Genomic DNA, 22850 nt, shown 5'->3' on the forward strand with positions numbered 1-22850 from the left:
TTAGGCTTTTGTACATCATGCTAGCATTTTTTCGAGCATTTTAGTGAGGCAAAAGCATTGAGCATTAATCGAGCATTTCAGTGGCATTTTCCAGGAAAATTGATTCTTTTCGGAGAAAATAAAAAAGAAACTATTTTTTTTAGAGAAAATGAAGACTAAAACTCAAAATTCAACAACAAATAACTTTCTAGAGATAGTCAGCTACTTTTTGTACTTAGCCTCCTAGACAATTTTGAGGATTATTTCTTTTTTGGCTGTATTATTTTATGAACTTGTATACCTTGTTGTCATTCGTTGCAACACTTGTATGTTTATGTAAGTGTTAACAGATAACACCATGTTACAAACTTTGAAATTAATTTTAAAAAACCGTTCGTTTGTTGAATTTTGAGTTTTAGGGCCTGTTTACAAGGAGGCGGGTAACCCTAGCACCTAGGGTTACCCTAGCGCTCCCACATTTCTTCTTTTTTTCATCGACGTGTTTACAAGGCGCTAGGGTTACCCTAGCAGCTAGGGTAACCCTAGCTGAGTGCTAGGGTTACCCTAGCTGCTAGGGTAACCCTAGCGCCTTGTAAACGCTCTGCTAGGGATAACTCGCCTACCCCGGGACAACTTTATTTTGGCTCCAAAAAGCTAAATATGTTTAAAAATACCGACAAAAACAGCGAATTGTGACCAAGAAACATCGTGTTCATTCACAATTTGTCGTACTTTTGCACTGGAACGGAATTATTTTCGAATAACAGTTTCTAACGACAAAATTTTACAAGGTTAACTGAAGCGTAACCGGTGTAAGTTGACCCGGGTAAGTAGGGTTACCCTACCTGCGAATTTTGCTTGTAAACCCGGGCTATCTTCTAACCCTCTTGCTAGGGTAACCCTAGCACCTAGGGTTACCCTACCTGCTTGTAAACAGGCCCTTAGTCTCATTTTTTGTAAAAAAAAAAAATTTCTTTTTTATTTTCTCCGAAAAGAATCAATTTTCCTGGAAAATGCCACTAAAATGCTTGATTAATGCTCAATACTTTTGCCTCACTAAAATGCTCGAAAAAATGCTAGCATGATGTACAAAAGCCTACCTATTAATACACCTGAGTGGAGAGAGGCAGTGTGTGAGTAACACAACACAGTGACCCCGGCCAGGGCTCGAAACCAGAACTTTCAATCTGGAGTCTGGTGTGATAAGCATTAGACCACTGTGCCTTCCACACCCCATTTGACATAAGGCCAAATAAATAACTTGCCATCAACAGATATTTTGGACAACACCTTCTGGTGCTTTGACCTAACATACTTGTCTTGTGGTCTGCAAATTTTAAAGAATTTTTATGTGAGTGTTCTTGAGAAAATTTAGGGTGAAGTTCGCCATTTTGTAAACAGCCTTAAGCCGCTGCACACCAATGGCAAGTAGTGTACTCTAACTGATAGCTCGGCCAATCAGATTGCAGCATTTGTATTAGAGAACCAGTAAAATTCTTCTAGCATTCATTTTAGTAGGCACTCTAAAGTATTACAGTGCAGAAGCTACAATTTATTTTGTCTAAAATCAAGAATAATTTACTCTTTCAAGAGCAGCACATGCACAATCCTGTTCTACTATGAAAATATCACAAAACCGTTGAAAGGCCAGGAATTTTTATAATAAAAACAGTAAAAAACGTTCACTGGCTAAAATATTAAAAAGAAGTCAAAACCTGTGCAAATGGCTCAAACATTGCGAAACATGCGTGGTGATTTGACCATCGCATAGACTTTATATTGCTGTCCCACCCACTTTCGCTGACAAATTCCAGAAATTTCTGTGGCTCACATGCTGTGGCTTCTTTCTGACACTGTTGTTTACGGTCCTTTGTTTGAACCCCACTTGAAAAATAATCTCGGTTAAATTTATTTGTTTCGCACCAAAACATAGTTTTTGCGCCAAATCTCGACACTTAAAGAAAATGGCAAGCACTTCCCAAGGGGTCAATTGGTCATATGTGGTATTGTCTTGTTGTACAACCGCAACCTCAACCAGGGCGCTTTTCCCTTCAGAGCAGGAGGGGGCCCTCCCGCTCTGAAGGGAAAAGCGCCCTAGGGACGAGGTTGGTACTACCGAATTCTTAACACTTTCATAACGAGAAATGTATGCGCTTAGTGAAGAGAATCAATAATCCCAGCATTTGACTGATACGTACGACAAAAGACCGTCTTTATGGCGATCATCGGAAGCATATTTGCACTCCTTGCTTGTAGCCTGTGTGCAGCTGTCTAATATTTCCCCGAGCGGAAAAGGGACAACCCTCTTCCGCTAGCCTGTTTCAGGCGTTCCGTTAGCCTGGGGGCTACTCAAAAAAGGTTTTGTACGGGAAGGCTCCACTCCGAGGTCCAACCCCTTACCCTTTTATATACCATTTTGCTAGAAAAGTCGCCCGTTTCATATACCTTTTACCCTTTCATATACCAAAAAGATATGACATATGCCTAAAACAGGAAGTCTCGATGCCATTTTTATGTTGCGTTTGATAAATTTAAATGATACAGCAATAAGGTGCGTCTGTTCGAAACATTTTTAATTGAATGCCCTTTTAAATACCTATCCTTTCATATACCTAAAATAATGACATCCCTACCCTTTTATATACCTAAAGCATGAAAAAGGTACCCCTTTCGGGCAGAGCCTCCCCATGCAGGCCATTTTAGAAAGTTTCCCCCCCCTCCCCGGGGTCGGTTAGTTAGGGAACAGCACGATAAACGGCGAGCGAAACATAAGGGAAGGGGTGTGGGGGAAACTCTTTCACTTCAAACCCCTCGCCATTTTTTGAAACTCTTTCACTTCATCCCTCGCCTGGGATGGACTAGCATCCGATCCAGGGAGAGTAGCAATGCTCTTAGTCGCTTTAAGCTACAGAACCCGGGATAAGCTCCGATCGTTTCTATCGCCTACGTCACTTCAAAAAGTTTTCTTGCGATCGGTGAGATTATATGAGAACATTACACAGACGATCGCTAACGTCTGCGGCGATTGGGGCGATCACGATCGTTTGGGTTTGTTCTTTCCTTCCAGCTTTTCTTTCCCTTCTTCGCCGTAAAACTGCAATAACTGAGAAGATAGGATGCCACAAGTTTTGCTATTTTATTGAAGGCAGTCATTGTGTTGGATCTGTAGCTAAAATGATTGTTTTTCATAGGTCTTAGCTCGTACCAGGTGATAGGGGCGATCATATGAGAACCAACCGCCTGGAACAGGCCACTTTTCCGCGTACAACAAAGGAAATAGGAGGCGGCTATGCGCTTGTTATTCGTCCTGTTTATGATTTCATTATTGATGTTGCAGTGCTCCGGGTTTCTAGACACATCTTTTTGCTAAGAGTGGCCCTCAGCTAAGCTGCAGCTAAGAGTCTGATGAAAATGAAAAGAAATTAAGAGAACAGGTCAAATTTCTTCCTAATCCGCTTTTTTCATGTAGTTGCAATTTATGGAGCAAAAGCAACCTGAATCGAGCGAAATTTTGCATGTACTTTGTGTACTTTGAACGGGGATGGATTTGCGTCACGTTTGTTTCCAAGGTTTTCATGTAGCATCACTTCTATAAACACGCGTTGGTTGCCAGTCGGTGGAATTTGCTAGATGATCTGTGATCCGCGAGATACAGTGGATGTTGGTGTCTGTCAGCTTCGACTGCTTCCATAAAGGTCCATAAAAATAGTCTTTCAATAGACCCAATGCAAATATGGCGGCTGTTAATTTTCAGCTCCCAGAAAAATCATTTGTCAACAAAATTAAATTAAGTAAATCAGTGTACGAAGTTTAAAGGCTATACTTTCATCTAATGGGAAGTTACAGGGGCATTTATATTGCGAAAAACACGAAAACGAGGCTAGGCAGGCCAGAGTGGCTTAATGAGTCATAACTTTGCAGCCATTTAACCCAAAACACTGAAACTTCTCATAATAGTTGTTTTTGGAATTTACAGCCTAATAAGTCGCTTATCGAACAAAGAAGACCGATAAAAAACAACCGTGTTTTTCTTTGTCTGGCTTTTGCACGTACATGTAAGACGAAAGTCTCAACGGCGATTTTTCAGTAGCTATTTTTCCTTTTATAATTATCTGGAGACTTTTCGATCATTCCTTGCAAAACAGATTCTTGTTCCCTCCCAAAACACGCGAACTGAAATACTGACTAGCTGCCCTCTCGCGTCGTGTCCCTCGTGCGAAGTGATTTTCTCGTGCTCGCTCACTCGACTGACCGGGAGGGGGAAGGGGATGATAACTCCTACCCTCACTTACGTGGGAACGGGGTGTTCCTATATACTGGCTTCCATGTAGGTGCGTACGCTGTTTAAAGAAGCCATGTCACGGGTATTTAGCAAATGTTTGGTCTGAAATGTTCTGAAATTAGTAGCATGCAACTTAACCCATAAAAAATATCTTTGAACATCTAAAGGAAGATATACTGAACCTTAATTTGCTGACAGAAACCAAGCTACGGCTATAAATATCGATTTTTTGATGACGCGCGGAAACAACTTAAAAACGTTTGCCTAACTTTTTGAAGTTGCTATCCGTTTCTATCCTAGCCATCTGCAGCCAAAGATGCTCACTAACAGTTTAAGTGCTATTATTTAGCAATTTTTAATTAAATGGACTATTATTTTTAGGTTTCTGTGACACGATAAAAAGTTTGGCTGTTCAAAAATCTGGTAAAATCCGTGACACAGCACCTTAAGGGCTATTGTTATGTATCATTTTCACTGAAAAAGGGAAATCCCAGGTTTTGGCATTTTATCTGAGGCTGGTTTAAGGGTTCTGCGGCATAACAGCCGGGCCTATCTAAACTCCTGCATTGTACCTAGGACTGATTTCGACGGCTGGTCTGCCGTTCAGCTGTGTTTTCTTAAAAGATACGAGTGGCACACAATAGGCTTGTCGCATACAAGAAAAATAAACACAGTGGAAAGAGAAAAAGGAACTTTCCCGATATTCAACAATCCACACAACAAAGTACTTTCCGGCATCAAAAGCTGTGTTTAACAGCTGCTACTCGCCAGTAAGTCTAAGTGCTAAAAGTGAAAAATTTTGTTAGTAATGTGACATTTTTGTTTTTGTGTGTTCTATTTTTTTAAGACTAAAAAAAAGTCTGAATGCGCTCGATAATGCGTGAGACGCAGTATTCGTTAAGGACTGATCATTTTAGCTTTCCAAACAACTCGGGAGCATTAAACTAAGCTGAAGATCAGGAAAATTAAAGGTTATGTACTAATTACTTAAACGAGATAGTTCTCACCAAGAAGTCATTTGTTTTCTCATTCCGACCTTGCCAACAAATGTTGTAGGATGGCCACTTAGCGAGGATAATGAAATCGAGAGCTTTAGACATTGTCTCAGTGAGGCAAGGCGCAGTGACCTAATAGTTTGTAGACTGTTCACAGCCTCTCTATTTTTCAAGGCAAAAAGAGCGCGAGTGCAAGCGCGAAGCGCGGTGGGAGGGAGGGCTGGAAGCGCCCGTTTTCGCGGCGTCCAATCTCTCGCCGTTCCAGGCGCGCTCATCAATCGAAAAATACGAAAAAATAGAGGGCTTGTGAACAGTCTAATAGTTTGTGTATTGGATCAATACCGGATCGAGAATTCTTGGCGATTTCTTTGTGTTGTGTTCTTAGGAAAGGCATTTTACTCTCACAGTGTCTTTCTTCACCTAAGAGCATACATTGTACCGGCGGCAATCTTGACAGAAAGCTGGAGGGTGGCCTGTGATGGACTAGCATCCCGTCCAGGGGAAGGTAGCATTCTCTGAAAGGACCCTGTCGCCGCTTTTTTTTTTTTTATTGGTTTTTTTTTTTTGGGGGGTTTAAAAGAAAGAGTTTTTAAATGTAAAAATAATAAAATTAATTTTTTTTTTTTGGGGGGGGATTAGGGTCTTAAGTCCAAGTAGCTTCGTGCTACAGAAACGAGAGTCAAGCGCGGGCACCGATGGTTCTTCCGATCCCTGTGGTTGAAACAGGTTCACCCTTTTACCAACGATTGTACCAGCTTTCTAACGCAGACCGGACTGTGTCTGTTGTTGCGTGACAAAAATTACATGTACCATTGAGAGAAACTCGCGTGTATTTGGCGTGACGTGACCGGACCGTTACCTGATCGCGCGAGCGCGTGTTGCGTTACGTTAATAATGTTGTGTTACGTGTGCTTGTTTCATCGCTCAATTTGTGATATGCATTTCGTTTTTTGATCATTTTATGCTTATAAATGTAAGGGGATCAAACAACACCGGCGCGAACATAGATCGCCCTGTACACAGGTTTATGGAAGGGCACTGTGAAAGTAAAGCCAGCACAGCACATAAGGCCAGACTAAGACTTTCTCGAATTTGATAGCCGAAAAACTAACTAATAGACCAACTCCTGACCAACACGCCTTCCAGAATTTCAAAAATATCCAATTTATAATACTGAGGCAATTTTGGCTCTATTTTAAGAAGTTACAGAACACGTGTTGCAATATTATTCATTCAGATATCTGATAAGTGTTGTATTTATGGGCTAGACTACTTTTAAACTTTGTTCGTTCAAGATCACCTGGATCACCTGTTTTTATTTGAAAGCTGGTCTCCGCACGAAATTTTTTTTTTGAGTGCGGACAAAACAATTTTCATTCTTGTTAACGCAGAAGAAAAGCGTTGAATATGCCTCACGGAAATTCTCCTAACTCTTTTGATACGTTTTCTTATCACTGGTAAGTCAGCAGGACATTTTTTCAGATGATTAAATTCTTTGTTCTCACTACCTATCCACACTAGTTTAATAATACCACAGTGATGAGAAGTTAGAATAAATCAATGCAGTGTGGATAAACAGGTTGATTCAAAATAAAGTGCATTGCCGTTTGTTTTCGCCCGCCTCACGTTTCAAAATGTCAAAAATCTTATTATTTTTAACATGACACACAGCGCTTAATAAACTGTAACACTTTTCTTTTACCGCTCAGCGGTAAATTTACAGTTTGAGTTGGGTGGTCGTATTGTTGCCGTTTTTATCTTGTGGGTTTTACGCGACTGTTGAAGGGTTTTTCATTGATAGATTTTGGAAACTGAATTTTAATCATTCCCTCGTCGAAAACTTAATAAATGCGTTGCGCGCGCTCTTGTGAGAAAACTAAAAGATGCTCGCAGATAAAAACTTTAGTTCAAAACGACTGGGTCTTCAAATTTTGTTAAATGCTAAATGGGCCCGGTTCTTTTTATGTTATGCCACTTAACTATACTTTTTTCTGCTTCCAACTGGGTTTCTTAGGAGATTTAATCATTTAACAAATTGCATTGCTTTGAATATGTCTGTCTTTGCTTGTGGCCACCGCACGAAAAACGGAAAGTTTCAAGATGAAAAAAAAAACTTTTCCTATTATATCTTACAATTTACAGACCAATTTTTATGATAATTCTTAAGCCTTCTGCTAGGTATAAACATGTTTTATGCGGAAGAATTACATAGACCGAATAATAAATCATTTCATTTTCCGAGCAGCATCGCTAAACAATTCTTGGCACATCGGGTTTTCTTAATCGTGTTTTCCTTAAATGACGGGAAACGAGTCTCTCTCTTGTCAAGTTTTCGAAAGTTGCACAATTTTTATGACTAGAACCCCCTGTTGTGCTCAAAATTTGATAAAGTAGCGCTAAATGTTTCCCGAAACCAAAGTAAATTACTTTTCGCTGTTGATTTCATTTAAAATTTCGCTTCAGCTGATCTAAAATTCAAATGTAATATTTTGATTCGCGCGCAGTGAGTGTACGGAATTGCAAATTGGAGCTTTCGCTATTTTAAATATCGCTGCTAATACATATTTTTCTTCACGTAAGCTTCTATGACTTATTTGTCGAAAGAAAAACGTTTTCTAAATAATTTCTGTAATTAGTTCGAACCACTTTGACTCGACGACAAGTGTTTTTAACTTGTATTTTGTTTGAATGTATTAAAAATTCAAATTGAACAAATTTCACTTAGATCGCTCGCCTCTTAGACAAGCTACAAGCGGCGGGAATTTCTTAAAATCTGAATATACCTAGCTTCTTAAAAACGTCATTATTCCCGTTGACGTTTATCATTGCGAGATATTCATCCGAGATAAGGAAAAAGTTTTCGTTTTCGTATGAATTAATGTTTAATCCAAAATTAACCCGAGGGTGCTGCTGGGCGCGCGGGGCATCTTGGGAAAGTTTTGTTTGGGAACTTTTTGGCAACGAATATGAACATTGGGCGATTGAAGTAGTTGAAAAACAAGAAGCAAAAACTTCACATGCGAGAAATCTCCCTGGCGGATCGAGCGATTGAAGTTCTTTCCTGCGCCGGTGAAAGAAATCCGGGCTCGAAAATTTTTTTCAGCGGGCGAATTTTCCGGGAGATCGGCGATACCGCATTCAGGTAACATTCTTCGAATAAGCTTGACTTCGTGTGGTGACAAAAAAACTTTTCACGTATGCAAATTAATAGCATGTGAGCGAACAAAACGGGGAGAAGAAGCGAAAGGGATTTTGTGCGTTTTCTGGCGGTGATCAGCCCCGGATAGAACTGTAAATGTGGGAAACTTTTCCTTAGCGAGGTAACCCGAACTTGTGTGAAATTTATGGATTGTTGTTGTTCTTTATCGACTTCAAGCAGTTTTAAATTTATGCTTTCCGTCTGTTGATATATTTAAATAGCTGTAAAATCCATGTAAATGTTTAGTTGTTGTTCGCCGATGCAGATAATAGTTTCAGCTGTAGGAACGAGGACGCAAGAGTTACTGCCTTCCGCTCGCGCGGACCAAGTAAGCGAGTTCTAAATCAGTTGGGGTAATTTCGTCGGAATTAAATATCTGTGTGGAGCTTTTGATAAAATTTATCACGCCGGGAGTAAGAATTTTTAATAATTTTCGCTCTACTCAATTGTTTGTCTTTAGGTAGAAGTAAGTTTAATTTTTGCGAGCGCTGGCAGTGTGCGAGCACTTTGTTTGGGGAAAATTGTCCGATTCCCAAAATATTTTCTGTCGTGGTAAATTTTATATTTTGACTTCGTAGATTATGCTTTAAGAGGCCGCGCGCATATATTGTTAGTTTAACTTTCGCTTCAGCCGATTGCTCGCTCATTTGAAAACAACTCTTTTTTTTTAGGAACCCCGAAAGCCCGGTGATTTTTGCAAAGAGCTGGCAAAAGGCAAATAATTCGCGAGCACAGAACAAGCTATGGAGGAACCTCCTGATGCGAGCAGGGAATTTGCACTCCAACAAGATGGGCAACAAACTCCTGGCGCAGGAATTAAACGGGAAGCAATTTCCTTCGAATCGGTAAGTAAAACATTAGATCAGGCAAAAGTTTTTGGGCGAGCAGTTAGTAGTTGCCGCAAATCCGCTCTTCTTGTTGTTAAAAAGTTTCAAAATAATTTTCTGGTGTGCACGAAATATTGAAACTTGATATAGTCGCGTTTGGGTATCGATTGAAGAGCGTGCGTTCACTGTAAAGAAGCGCTCGAGCTTAGGGAAATCGCTACAGCAGCCTGTCTTTCGTTATTGCCTGCTTCTTGGCTCGATTCGCAGGCAGTTAACTTTGCCCACATACCGTTTTAGGATGTTTTGGCCCGTTCACTCGGCGATCGATAAATCTTCACACTACTCTGCCGTGGTTTTAAAACTTTTTGTGCACCGCGAACTAATTTGCATATTTTTTTCTTCATTCATTCGCGAGCGCTGTTATGAAAAGTTTTTTCGAAGTAGAATTTTCTGGTCTGTTGAGCACGATCGGCCGCAGGCGAAAGTTAGCTTTACTCGAGATCTTCATTCACTAGTCTGTGTGTTGTTTCAAAGTTTTCTTTTACATTACAGGCAAAAGAACGTTTCATAGAAAATATCTTTTCATTTGCTCGTAAGATATGTTAATTTCTACCTGTACTTTCGCGAAGAAATTATCTTGCCATGTTTATTTCCTCATACAACTATTTAGTAACGGTTGTTGGGGATAGTTTCATTCGAAAATTTATTGATCAAGAGTGATTAAATTTTTCGCTACAATTCTGTAGATGTTTTAGCTGGTTCTAAATTAATGGGGATTTTTCTCGTCGACGATTAGAACTTACATTTTGAATAAGTAAACACAAGCAGTTGTTTTCGCCTAATACAAAGAATCGAAATACTTCGAAATAATCGGAGGCTGGGCCAAAAAATTATTGGATTCTCCCGACTTACTAGAGTGATCGAATTGCCACTAGAATCCTGAAAAATAGCATAATTTGGCCAAGTTTTGTAAGCGCAGGACATTTTCGAGTTTAATTGGCCCCTTATTGTTATGCACAGATGGTCTGTGTCTCTTTGCTGTTTATGAATGATGATGAAAGTTTGCAAACTCAACTCGAATTGCGTTTTTAATGCCCACCCCTGCCGCCCTTCTCTCGACTAAAGAGGTTTTGGATTTAAAAAGTTTAATCCGACTTAAGTTTTGGCATCCGTCGCTCAGTTTCCGTAGAGTTGTTAACTTGGAATATTGATATTAATTTCGTGGCTGAAATGAACAATTTTGGCTAAGACCTGCGTATCACACGGAATCGAGAAATGTTAATTGCGGCCTGGTGTCATTACCAAATACATAGCTCTTTTCATTAACTAGTTTCTTTGGGTGTCTTGCAGTTTTAAGAATGGAAATTCGAGAAAGGCCAAGAATTTCAAACAATTATGAAGTAGATATGAGTGGAATCCAGTGAATACTAAGGTGTTATTATTTGCAGATTGGAATAAAATGTGTTCAAATTACCCCAATGAGAAGAAGATTTTCACGGATTGTTTTCATTTAACAGCTTTAAAAAAATCCTGGGCTTATTTGCATCAGCAGTTCATTCTGCTCATCTCTATATTGGGCACAGAATATATTACAGGTCTACAAATTTTATTATTAAGCCTGACATTTAAATAAGATAGGTGTCAAATTATGGCAGATGACTTCTGTTTCACCTTCTTATCTGTAGAATTTGGTGTCATGTCAAAACAAATTTTCAGAAATTAAATGGAGCAACTGTGACCCTTTTCACCCCAGGCTGAAGCTTTTGAAAGGAAATAGTTTTTCTTGGCGTCACTAGTCAAGCGTGAAACCTTTTAACTGATTTTTTAGAATTTCAATTTAAGAAGTTTGATCATTTGCATATTTCCTAGTCTTTGAAGTATGTCCTGCTGAGGGCATTGCAAACTGGAGGTTGGGTGTCTGCAGCTGTTAAGGCTTTCCACTGTGGCCAGCCAGTCGAAATACGGTCCCACCCCTAAATTCAGCTGGCCAACAAACCATTGCAACCTCAGGGCTTATAAAAAACTCGAATTCCCGCTTGCCTTTCGGACAATCCGCTCTCAAATTTTGCTTGCCCAGAGTAGTCGCATGTTTGTTGGGCCTTTGCCCATCGGGCAAGTGAGCGCGCACAAAAAGTTACTTCTCCGGTCAGGGATATCTGCTTGACCTGGACAACTGGTTTGACACTCTTATAAAGCCCTTAACTGCACCTTGTTTTGTTGATAAGTCGTTAAAAAGGGGGGTAAGGGCACTGGAACAGTGAAACTAATTATTAATATATAAATCTGGTATGCTGATATTGTAAAATCCAAGTTATATATTTCACATATGTTTTCTCAAGCTGCAGGATCATGTTAATAATATACTGACACAAATAGTTTTTCTTGTCTACCTGATCCTGAATGGCATGTGTTAGACAAGATAAGATACCCAATTCAAAAGGTCATACATGCATATATAAATGCAAAGTAAAGATCAAGAAGAAAGTGCGAGGAATTTTGTCAAATAATTAACAAATAAATAAGCCTTGACCTGCATGCTTTGTTCTGTTATGAAGCATTGCAAGGAAGTGACAAGAGCACAGAAGAAGTGTAGGGTGAAACTCAAGCTGCAGGCGAGTGTTTCTCCCTATTTCTTGAGTGTTTTCATCTTTTCTTTGTTTTTTTTTTATAAAATTTTTTTTTTTTATTTTTTTTTTTTGAGCGTTTTATTTTAGGTTTTTTTTTTTTTTTTCTTAAAAAAAAAAAAAAATTTTGAAAAAAATCAGAAAGTTGGAGGAATCGGAGGGTTTCTTAACAGTGTTCAACTGAAGAACGGGAAATGACTTTTGGTAAAAGTTGTCAAGAGTTTTGGAAAATGAGGGTTTCAAGAGATCAGGATGCCACTCTTTACCTGCCTGAATTTCTTTTTTTCCTCAGGATTTTGACAAACCAAGAAAAGTTCCAAAGCTTTGTCTTAAAATATCAACTTCTGAAGTCAGGACGGTCGATAGTTTAGAATCTGGGGAAGAAGAGACATTTGCGTCAGATGACGTGGTGAGAAATTTGAGTCAGAAGCACGAGGAAACTGCACCAGCACTGAGCTGTCATACTTGTGGGGAAGAAATATACAGTGAGGAATTTGTAAATGATGAAAAGCTTTATTGTAGTGAGGAATGTATGGAAAGAGAAAGTTCTGTTGTGCCAATGGATACGACCAGGAGAAGGGTAAGATTAAGGGCCTTGTAAACCCAAAATTTAATCGTAATTTAAGTTGATGTTAGAATTTTGTGTTCAAACCACAATGTTTCATGGTTACACAGAGTGTGTAACAGTTGAGTGTAGCCTTGAATGAGTAATAATAACTTGTACAAACTAGTCTTGTGAATTTATTTATACATGTACGCCTTGCTACTCAACTTACTAACTGGGGAGAGCAGAGAAAGTGTAGTGGCGAGAGTGCTCACCTCCCACCAATATGGCCAGGTCCCAACCAAATTGGAATTTGGAAGTGTTGGTTTTTGTGGAGGGAGGAAAAGCAGACTAACATGGAGAAAAAACATCAGAGCAATGATGAGAACCAAAAACAAACTCAACCCACATATGATACCGACCAAGGATTTGACCCCAGGCCACATAGGTGGGAGGCGAGTGCTCTCACCATTTCACCAAACCTGTTCTCCAGAAATTACAGTAGTCTTTGTTGACCACCATCTACAGACAGACTAAGAAAACCAGCCTTACCGTTCAACCCTCCAAGTTAAGACCATTTTAGTCGCCAGGTGACTAAAATTTTGGTGGCGACTAAAATTGAACCAAGGTCGCCAGCCTGGCGACTAAAATTGAGAGGAATGATTGAAGGCATCAGCTTAAGTTGGTGACTAAAATTTTTCACTGGCGACCAAAACTTGAGTAGTTGGTGGCCAATGCAAATGGCCACTTAGGAAAAAAGTAAACTTGGAGGGTTGCCGTTATGTAATAAATTGAGTACAACATCCATCTACTGCCCTTTATAGTTCTTAAGATTCAATGTTCTTATAGGTTCATGCAACAAGACAAGCATTCATGTCTGATCTTGACAGACCTGTTGGTGGTGTTAGAGATATGAAGAGACAGTGCAGAGGGCTTGGCATGGCTGGTAAGGCATATGTTATGTTAGTCTGCTAGCAAGCTCTCTTAGGCGCAGGGGGGACCCGAAATTTCAAACCCAAAAAATCCTTCGATCATTCCCATCATTTACAAGCCGGAGTACCCCCCCCCCTGGGCTCTTAGGTGGGTGTGGAGGGGGTGCAGGAGAAAAGGGAAGTATCTTCCTTCCTTCCCTTCCTCTCCCCAACCATAAAGAGAACTAGCTTCCATGCAGGCTACAACAATTCACCTGATTAAATTCTCTATTTTTTGGAAGGATTTGATTAATTTTTCAGGGTTGGAAATTAGTGCTCACTCACTCGCCTGGGCGAGTGTGAAAAATGTCGGGCGAGAACAAATCATGGATCACTCGCCCAGTTTGGCGAGTACGATTTTTGTATCCAGAATATATTATTCAAAATGAGCGTAACTTTTACTTTCCACTTCAAATAATCTAACTGTCCACAAGCCGATAGCTTACCAAGATTTTGAAATCTCAGACAAATTAAGCAACGTCCGCGCATGAGCTATAGGATAAGTGGAGTTCGTCTAAATGCATGTAAAGCTAATAACTAACCACTAAAGTCGTCTTAAGTTGTATATTTAAGTATTTGTGGGAGGAGGGCGGCTCAATTTTTCTTTTCTTTTATGGAGGAGACTGGGCGAGTGAAAACTGCTCTGGGCAAGTGCAATTTGAAGGTCACTTGCCCAGATGGCGAGTGCTCTGAAATTTTAGTTTCCAACCCTGTTTTTAAAGATAAATTTCTACTTTTAATTAGTCTAGTAATTAGTTTATTTAGTTTTATTTTTAAGACAAAAAATTACTTTTTAATTTATTTTAATTTACAAAAATGTTTATAACATGTGTATTTTGTTCACTTTCAGCATCAATCCAAGAGCTAATTGGGTAAGTGACTAACCTATTCTTAAGCTGCACGAAAAAATTTCAGCAAATACCACAATACCATGAAAACATTTGGAAAAATGCCGCAATGTCATAGTAAGCCTGCATAGCTGGCGGTTTTGTTGTCTTAATGGTAAAATAATGTGGATCGACTTAGCTTGTGGATTAACTATAACTTAGTGGCTCTTGGTTGGGGCTAAGAGTTGTCACCCCTGCAATAGTGTTCTTAAAATTGACTGAAGCATCAAAGTAATGAATGTCCAAACTTTAAAGGGAAAGACAGCATGTGTACACATGTAAACGAAATCCTTAAAGCTCTCAATAATATTATAAGAGAAAAGTACAAAAACGTAAGATTTCAATATTAACAATATTAAGGCCCAGCACTAATGAAGGTAACAAATCCTCTAGAGAATTTGATTGTTTTTCTTTTAAATAAGTGTTTTTTATCAGCTTGTTAACACGTCTAACCACCTTGTTTTATAAGCTTTCTACTTGGTAAATATCATTTCTTCACTATACTTGAATTTCTTTTGTACCGGTTGAACCTCGTTATGTCAAACTCCTTGGTATCTCAAACTCAAATCCATTTCCCTTGGATTTTCTTTAAAGTCATTTAATTGCTATCAGCTATCTTGAACTCCCCAATTTCTCAAACTAGTTTTTGTTTCCCTTGAGAGTTTGAGATAGCAGGATTCAACTGTAGTATTGTTATATAGCAAAACAATTTCATCTAATATTGCATTTTTAATGTTCAGCTTTTGCCACCTTGTTACTGGAAAGCAAAAAAGTACTAACTGCTTAAAGTAGCAAGACATACATACATGTGTGAAGCCCCTTTAAACAGCCTTAAATAATTAAGACGTTTTAAGTGAGAAAAATTGTAGTTTATTCAATCACCTTATATTCACTACATGTAGTTTATTCATTACTGTGTTAATTTCAATGTCCCTGAATCTCGAGAACAGAATGTAATTTACATCACAAGAGTGATCCAAGTAATTTCTGCTTGCATTACTTTTGCTATGTAAATTAAATTTGGTTCCTATGGATTTTCACCTTTTGGAATAAAATTATTTTAATATTCATGATTTGTCTGAAAACACCTGCTGATGTATGCTGTCAGTTTCAAGAGCCAAAAGGCTAAAGTTTACTTTAATTTTCCAATATTATGCTTTATATTCTATTTCCTAAATTATTTTTATAAACAAATTTAAACTGTATACTCTCTGCTAACTGAACTGTCAGCTTTAATAATGCTCTCTTGCAAAATAACCTTCTACAGTAAGTCAGTTGGTGGAGCATTTACTATAATTATCTCAAGGTCATGAGTTCAAATACTTCAGAATTCGATGTGGAGTCCTTTTTCCTTCTTTAACTGTAGAAGCGTCATTATGTAGACAAGAAACAGCTGCATGTTAAGAGGATCAAGTCACTTTCTAAATAACTGTGAGCCCACTCAAATTGTCCCATTGCATTATTAACCACTCGACAATTACACAGGGCATACGCATTAACTTAAAGTAGAATTATAAATAAAGAGAAAAATTTAACCATTCCACAAGATTGCCACGTACAGGTCAGGAAATGGTCAAGGAAAAATAAAATTCTTTAAGGTCAGGGAAAAGTCAGAGAAATTTTATTTTGAGTCGGGGAAAATTGACATTTTGAAGAAAAGTCAGGGGAAATTAAAATTATAACACCTTAATGATACCATTGATGGCTGGAAGAAACATTTCAGGTTAATGTAATCTTAGTGATGTCTTTTGGATGCACTGAAGGCTGGAGGCTGCTACTACCTTTGACATTTTGTATTTTTTTGGTCAGGCAAAATTTCATTTTTTATCAGGATAGAGCCAGGAAATTTAAAAAACTGATGTCTATGGCAACTATGTGCCAACAAATAAGTAATATGCTTATAAGAAACAACTGCTTTGAAAAAATTTATATGAACATTCAACATTGAGTGTAGCAGTTCATTCTGTAAATTGAGGGATAAATTACTAACAGTTTTATTAAAGCAAAAATCTCCCTGTGATAATAGTGCACCTTAAATTTTGCGCTGAGGTATGGGTTGCTTACCATAGCCTTTTTCTGTTTCTACCAAACAACTAACGTTAACCCCAATCTATTCTTTGCCTGTCTTTATAATTATTTTCTACAGTAGTTATAATACCCTGTATTAACCTGTTTTTATTGAATGGTGTTTCACTCTAGGTGCCCCACGCCAGGATGTGATGGAAAGGGGCATGTTAATGGGAAGTTTGCATCACACCGCAGGTTAGAGGAAGGATTACATTTTGTTAACCTGTGAGGAGTGGGATATTTTAATATTATTATGCCTTATGTGCTTATAAGGAACAGATACCAGCCTAATTATATACTACAGAAACTGGAGTTATCAAGTGACAGCAATGTTGATGAAGCCATATGAGGCTTGTACAAAAATGTACAGGTCCTTTAGAACCCAGTGCTTTAATAAACACCAAGGACCAACATTCAACGCTTTATTGACTTTACCTTGTACCTATTTTCAGTGTGTACGGATGCCCCTATGTGCAGAAAACTAACAGGAGGTTTTCAAGAACAGACAGTGGAGGTAATTGATTTTAACATAATTTAATGAGACTTCTGTTGTTTAAATCTACAATCCTGGACAAAAATCACGATCAAGGAAATAGTGGTCAGTGACAAATTCTTTTGCGTTAAGAAGTCATTGTTCAATTTTCCAAACCCCTCCCCCCCCCCCCAAAAAAAAAAAAAAAAAAAAAAAAAAGGTTGAAATAGTGTTGCTTGTTTGCTTGGATATAAATCAGCATTGCATTGGGGGTGGGGAGGGGGGAGTTTAAGACAATGCCAATTGTTCGTCAAAATTGTTAGTGTCCCAAGACTTTTGTCTAGGATTGTAGAACTTCCTTGTGAACTTTTGTCGGGTTTCTGAGCATACCCGGTGACCAGCCAAGTTAGTAACCCAGACCCTGGCTAACTAACTTGCAGTGAAATAAATATTTGGAGAGGTGGTGGAATCTGTTGTAGGTAATTGCTTTTCACTGACTAGTATAGCAATAAAAACACACATTCCCATAGTGCCATTTAAAAGAATTTTGATTTTGAGAAAAAAAACTCACTATCTCTTATTAATCAACAGATAAGGATGCCGATTCAGAGTCTTCAAGGTAAGAAAATGAGTAAAAAGAGATGCTTCACTTATCTGTTATTATTATACATTGGTGTCACCAGCTTGATTTTGATTGGCTATAAGCACGCAGCTAATTCTTGCTTGCTGTTTCTCTTACGTCATACCTACAGACATTAGATTTTACATATGTAGAAGTGACGTCATACCTACAGACAATAGTTTTATGCATGGAGAAGTGACGAAAGGTTGTAAGCTTATAAAAGTATATAAACAATAAATTTTGTGCGCGCTCTTGTCTTTACAAGTGCAGCTCAGGAATGTGCATAATAAAACAATTATTGGATTCGGTTTTCACATGATAGGGATAATTATCAAGGCCTCAGTTTCTGTTATCCGCCTCAGCCTTCGGCTTCGGCAGATAACAGAAACTTTGGCCTTGATAATTATCGCTATCATGCTCAACCTCATCCAATAATTGTTAATTACCGGTAGCTATAATAACTGTTAGTGTAATAGCATGGTATTTAAGTTATGTTGATCACCCTTCTTGTCTTTTTTTAATCACAGATGTCCAACTCCTGGTTGTGATGGTTCAGGACACAAGTCTGGATTATTTGCTTCTCACAGAAGGTTTGTGTCATTTGTACGGTAGTGCATGAGACTATAACTCTTGTGTTTTTATGCCATTCTGTGTGCATTAATCTTATTGTTATTTTAAGTTGCAACAAATATTTGAACTGGATTTATAAAAACGTGGGCGCCGAAAAGTGACCTGAGTGTTTTTGACCACGTGCATTGCACTGCGATATGGCTAAAAAAACAAACCGAGAAGAGAGGAGAAGAGAAAAAAAGACTGACATTCACTTTAGTTTTTATATCGTCTACTTTGGAGAAAAAAAACGTGTTTACGGCGATTTGCGCTTAAAACAGTGAAAATTTCATCAACCTCATTTTAACGAACCAGTCAGATATATTGATGTGGGTAAAAAAAAATCCTCCTTTCCGTTTCAGTCTGTATGGATGCCCAAGGAGGATTTCTGTGGAAAAAGATAAAAATGGTAAGTTATGTACTATACTATCATCATTAAATTATATTTCAAACATCGCTCTGGGCTGTAAATATTTTTTTTCACTTGAAAGGACATATGTCCTACTAATTAGACACCATCTTGGTCAGACAAAACAAAATTGTGGTCGGACATCACCAAAAACAAAAGGCCACTTACAAGTTATCACTTATGATTTATGATCAAAAATTGTCCGGACATCATGTCCGACCACAATTCGGATTTTGTCGGACATGAGCAAATTTTGGTCAGCCAATGTCCGATGACCGACTGTTATTTGCACCCCTGTCGTAGCTAGTGTCATATCGTATTCTCGGCATTGAACTGGAACTAGCCTGCAATGGGAATTTTTTCAAATGGAAATGACATGGAGCTCTTTTTAATGATATTCCCCTGCATTAGCCTCCATTGCAAGCATGTTCCAAGCCAATACCAAGAATACTAATCTGGTTTATTAGGTTGTTGCATCCAGTCTTGAATTGTCAGTTTCAGTAAAAAAAAATACCTTCTTCTTTCGGGATGGGATTTCATCTACTGAATATCTAGAACTCTAGTGGGTCTGGTAGAGTAGTGGGGCTTGGGTTATATCAGGGCTGCAAATAATTTTTTTTCACTTAAAAGGACATATGTCCTACTTAGACACCATCTTGGTCGGACAAAACAAAATTGTGGTCGGACAGATTTTTATTCATCGTTGCCGTAAAATGATTTACGATCAAACAATTGTCCGGACATCATGTCCGACCACGATTGGGATTTTGACGGCCAACAAATTTTGTTCGGCCAATTTCCGATGACCAACTGTTATTTGCAGCCCTGTTATATCCATAAACAGTGCCATTTGAAAGTGAAACAAAACTGTTGCATATCTGACGTGGTAAAAAAATATCATTGCAAAAGTATATCATTGGTTGTTTTTGACAGAAAACCTTTTTAATTGATAAACTTTTAGGTAAGATGTCAGGAGCTGGAGATGATAATGGAGCAAGGTAAGATTTAGTCATTGCTTCCTGGAGGAAAATGAAGTAAATGATTTGGTACAGCATAGAACAAAATAATAGTGTCCCTTCTGCTTTAGAGAGGTCTGACTTCTTTAATTCGACAGGGTGTTCATTAAAATGGGCTTGACTGTATGTAACCTTTATTTTCTTTTTTTAGGTGCCCCACCCCTGGTTGTGATGGTACTGGACACAGAACGGGGTTATACACATCACACAGAAGGTATCATTTGTTCTTTCTACATGCTGTATCACTTGGAAGCAGCTGAATATTTCATCTTTTCCTCCTGTAACACTCAAGTTATATGTAATAAATGTATTGTAACGGCACCCGCGAGCCTCGTTTTCATTTGTATTTCCTTTTTTTTAACCGCATTTACGTCACAATGATTTTCCGCTAGCTACCACGTGACTTAAGCTTAAATATCGCAAGCACATGTAAAAACCCCATAAGGCTCACAGAAATTCTACGTGAACCACCAGTTATTGCTGTACAACTCAGAACCTACTAGAGCGTTCGCCCTAACACGTCCTACCATACAGGATCACTGTAACAGTTGGCACAATAAACCTGAGCCTTGTGGAACCTGTGAGTCTTTAGTCTTTTAGTTTCACGGATCTCTCCGCCATCGGAGCTGACGCCGCTACATGTATCATTGCAGTCTTTCAGGTTGCCCCCTTGCCACTGTTCAAAAGCAGACTGCTCGGCAGTGCAAGAGTCCACCAACTACACCCCCACACAAGAAAAGTAAGTCAAGGCTCAATTACTTGCACGTTTAAAAATATCTGGTTTTGTAGCCAGGCATGATAAGATTTAAATTATTTGATAAAAGTTGACACTGGCTTAAAATATGTACAGGTAGCATTCCCGAACATTTATAAGAAACTTAACAATTTTGCATACCACCCCCTATTCTATCCTTTTTAGTCGCGTTTTTAGAATTCCAGCCCCCATTTTATTCAGTACATTCCTTATCACCTTTTTCTGCATTTTTTAGTTTTTATTCCTATAACACCAAGGATGCCCTTTTAAATTTACATATTGCTGAAGAAGGCTACAGCAGTAGCCGAAACGTCTTGTACATATTTTAAGCCAGTGTCAACTTTTATCAAATAATTTTAATACTTGCACGTTGTTTATTTCATCTGACATCATTAAATTCTAAAATCTAAATTGCTCATCCTACAAGGCTGTTTTCTTCACATATGCTAGACAAACAAAACATTAGTCTCTATGCAAATTTTGGTATTGATTCAGTGCTTTGTTTCAGAATAAAAGTATTTTTAGAATTATGATGTCCTTAGCTTGATGAACGTGTTTTCAAATTGTCCTAATTGCATCTCATTTTAATTGAGCTGGTCGTGTTTTCTTTTAGCACGCCCACCAAAGTACATTCTAACAGACAAGACGCTGCCTCAGGAAAGCCCCACGTCTCCAGACTCAGGAATTTCTTCTGCTTCCAGCACTGAAGACAACTCGGCCAAGAAAGAACTCAACTTTGATTCTGACAATAAAGATTCCCCAGTTCATTTTACATTTCCAAAAAGCAAGCCACCCAAAACAAAAGCTGAGTCTCCGTCGGTGACCTGTACATCAACTACACCGGTTGTTACTTTTACACCATTTTCTATGCCAAGTATCATCTCGGCAACAACTGCTGTTGCTGTTGCCAACTCTGTCATGAGTGGTAATTTGGCTCCCTTGTCGAAAGATTTGTCTCCAAAGGAGTGTTCAGCAGAGGAATCTGAGAATCACACTGTTATCAGAACCATCAAATCAGAAGTTGGTGATAATGATGATGGTGACGATGACGACGACGATGATGGCCAAGTGAGTTCAGATGAGTTGTGTTTGGAAGCAAAGGAAGTGGTGCAGTACACGTCGTCATCTGAGAGTTCATCTGAAGAGGATGATTTCAAAGATGACGGGGAAGACTCTGATTATGGAGGAGGGAGAGGTGCCTCAAAGTTTATTGGGTATGTAAACTATATGCATCACTTTGTAGTTTCTATCAGTAACCTTTTCACAATAATAAATTTCAAGGTTTTATAAATTTATAGAAGAGTTATTAGAGTTACACTGGCCCTTCCCAGGGATGCTGCTAAGTGCCAGCTGCCGGCTTATTTCAATGGCTGAAGAGAACTTAAATCCAGCTGAAATTTCACACAAAAATAAAGATTAAGGTAAACGTTTAGAGCTGCCAAGGCCAGAAAAGTCAGCTGGGCTTGTTGATGAGCCGGCTTAGTGTTTTCTTAGCTACATCTCTTTTAATGTTTTGAACCCTACCTATATGTTCAATCTTACCTGAAACAACCTTGTAATGATGATTTGGTTTAGTCCTCTTCAAAGCATCGTTAAACACCGTCCACTAAACTATTTGTTTTTTATTCAGCTGTCCCACAGAAGGATGTGATGGTTCAGGCCATGTAAATGGCCGTTTTGCTACTCATCGTCGTCTCTCTGGCTGTCCAAGGGTTGTCAGGAATGTGCCTCTTCCAAAAACACCAGTAAAGCGTGAGTTTGGTAAGATATATTTCACTGTGTTATTTTTCACTTGTAACTGCTGCCTAATACATTAGAACCATTCTTAAAAAATTCTTAATAAAATGACTGCAGTAACAATAATAGTAATTTGGTTTGCCAGGTCATCATTTGATAGCCATCAATCCTACACAGTATTTCAGTTACGCATATTCTTATAAAATAATACAGAGCTCTTGCTTTTATAACATTTGTAGGACCTGATGGAAAACCCAAAGAACTTCTCAGGTATGTGATGACAGTACTAAACTAAGAAATCTTGTGTTGCTGGGTTTTGTTTGTTTGAACTTTTTTTCGTTACATAATGCTATTTCAAGTAGTCATTAACAAGCAACACTCCTGTGCCTCTGCTAGCAGAGCAGATCGTAACATTAGCCGACTTTACTAGGAGAAGATGCGTTATTTGGCTCGATTCCTCTAAAGTTGACCCAAAGATTACTCAGTTATTGTTGACAAATAATAACATTTCTGGTTGGTTTTGTTTCTTTTGTATTTAGTTGCCCAACTCCAAACTGTGATGGAAGGGGCCATGTGTCAGGTCAATATGCAACTCACAGGAGGTAACTCTTAAAGCCACTTAGTTTAATTTCATGCCATCTCGCACTGAAGTGAACATTTTTTTATCAAGACTGAAAGGTTTGATAATTATTTTACAACTATGTCAACTCTCTTTAAGACAGTCACTGTCGGGACCGGTTCCAACTGTTCGCCTTAGAGAGGTATCCGTCTTATAGAGAGTTTAGTTACAGTAAAATGGCTGAAAAATGGTAGGGACGGGACCAACACCAGGTATTTATCTTACAGTTGACTGTAT

The 22850-nt window shown here is 38.6% G+C and overlaps 1 protein-coding gene across 4 annotated transcripts in view; it reads left to right on the plus strand.

The window, feature by feature from the left end:
* Positions 1–8098: 8098 nt before the first annotated feature.
* The window catches only part of LOC144646296 (uncharacterized), a 33512-nt gene continuing 18760 nt past the window's right edge, over positions 8099–22850 (plus strand). Inside the window, exons 1-17 of one of the 4 annotated variants that reach the window (XM_078505835.1) lie at positions 8099–8398; positions 9127–9300; positions 12199–12486; positions 13300–13396; positions 14272–14293; positions 16508–16570; positions 16828–16889; positions 17439–17466; positions 17997–18059; positions 18441–18487; positions 19449–19485; positions 19655–19717; positions 20157–20242; positions 20871–21471; positions 21888–22018; positions 22234–22264; positions 22534–22596. In XM_078505835.1, coding sequence (XP_078361961.1) covers positions 9199–9300; positions 12199–12486; positions 13300–13396; positions 14272–14293; positions 16508–16570; positions 16828–16889; positions 17439–17466; positions 17997–18059; positions 18441–18487; positions 19449–19485; positions 19655–19717; positions 20157–20242; positions 20871–21471; positions 21888–22018; positions 22234–22264; positions 22534–22596 — 1784 coding nt within the window. In that variant the 5' untranslated portion in view covers positions 8099–8398; positions 9127–9198. Of the gene's footprint in view, positions 8399–8420; positions 8577–8603; positions 8784–9126; positions 9301–12198; positions 12487–13299; positions 13397–14271; positions 14294–16507; positions 16571–16827; positions 16890–17438; positions 17467–17996; positions 18060–18440; positions 18488–19448; positions 19486–19654; positions 19718–20156; positions 20243–20870; positions 21472–21887; positions 22019–22233; positions 22265–22533; positions 22597–22850 lie in introns of those variants that run through there. The other 3 variants (XM_078505832.1, XM_078505834.1, XM_078505833.1) reach the window with 3 other exon arrangements.

The sequence above is a fragment of the Oculina patagonica genome, chromosome 3 (genome assembly GCF_052425735.1).
Source record: "Oculina patagonica isolate OP01 chromosome 3, crgOcupat, whole genome shotgun sequence".
Taxonomy (NCBI): Eukaryota; Metazoa; Cnidaria; class Anthozoa; order Scleractinia; family Oculinidae; genus Oculina; species Oculina patagonica.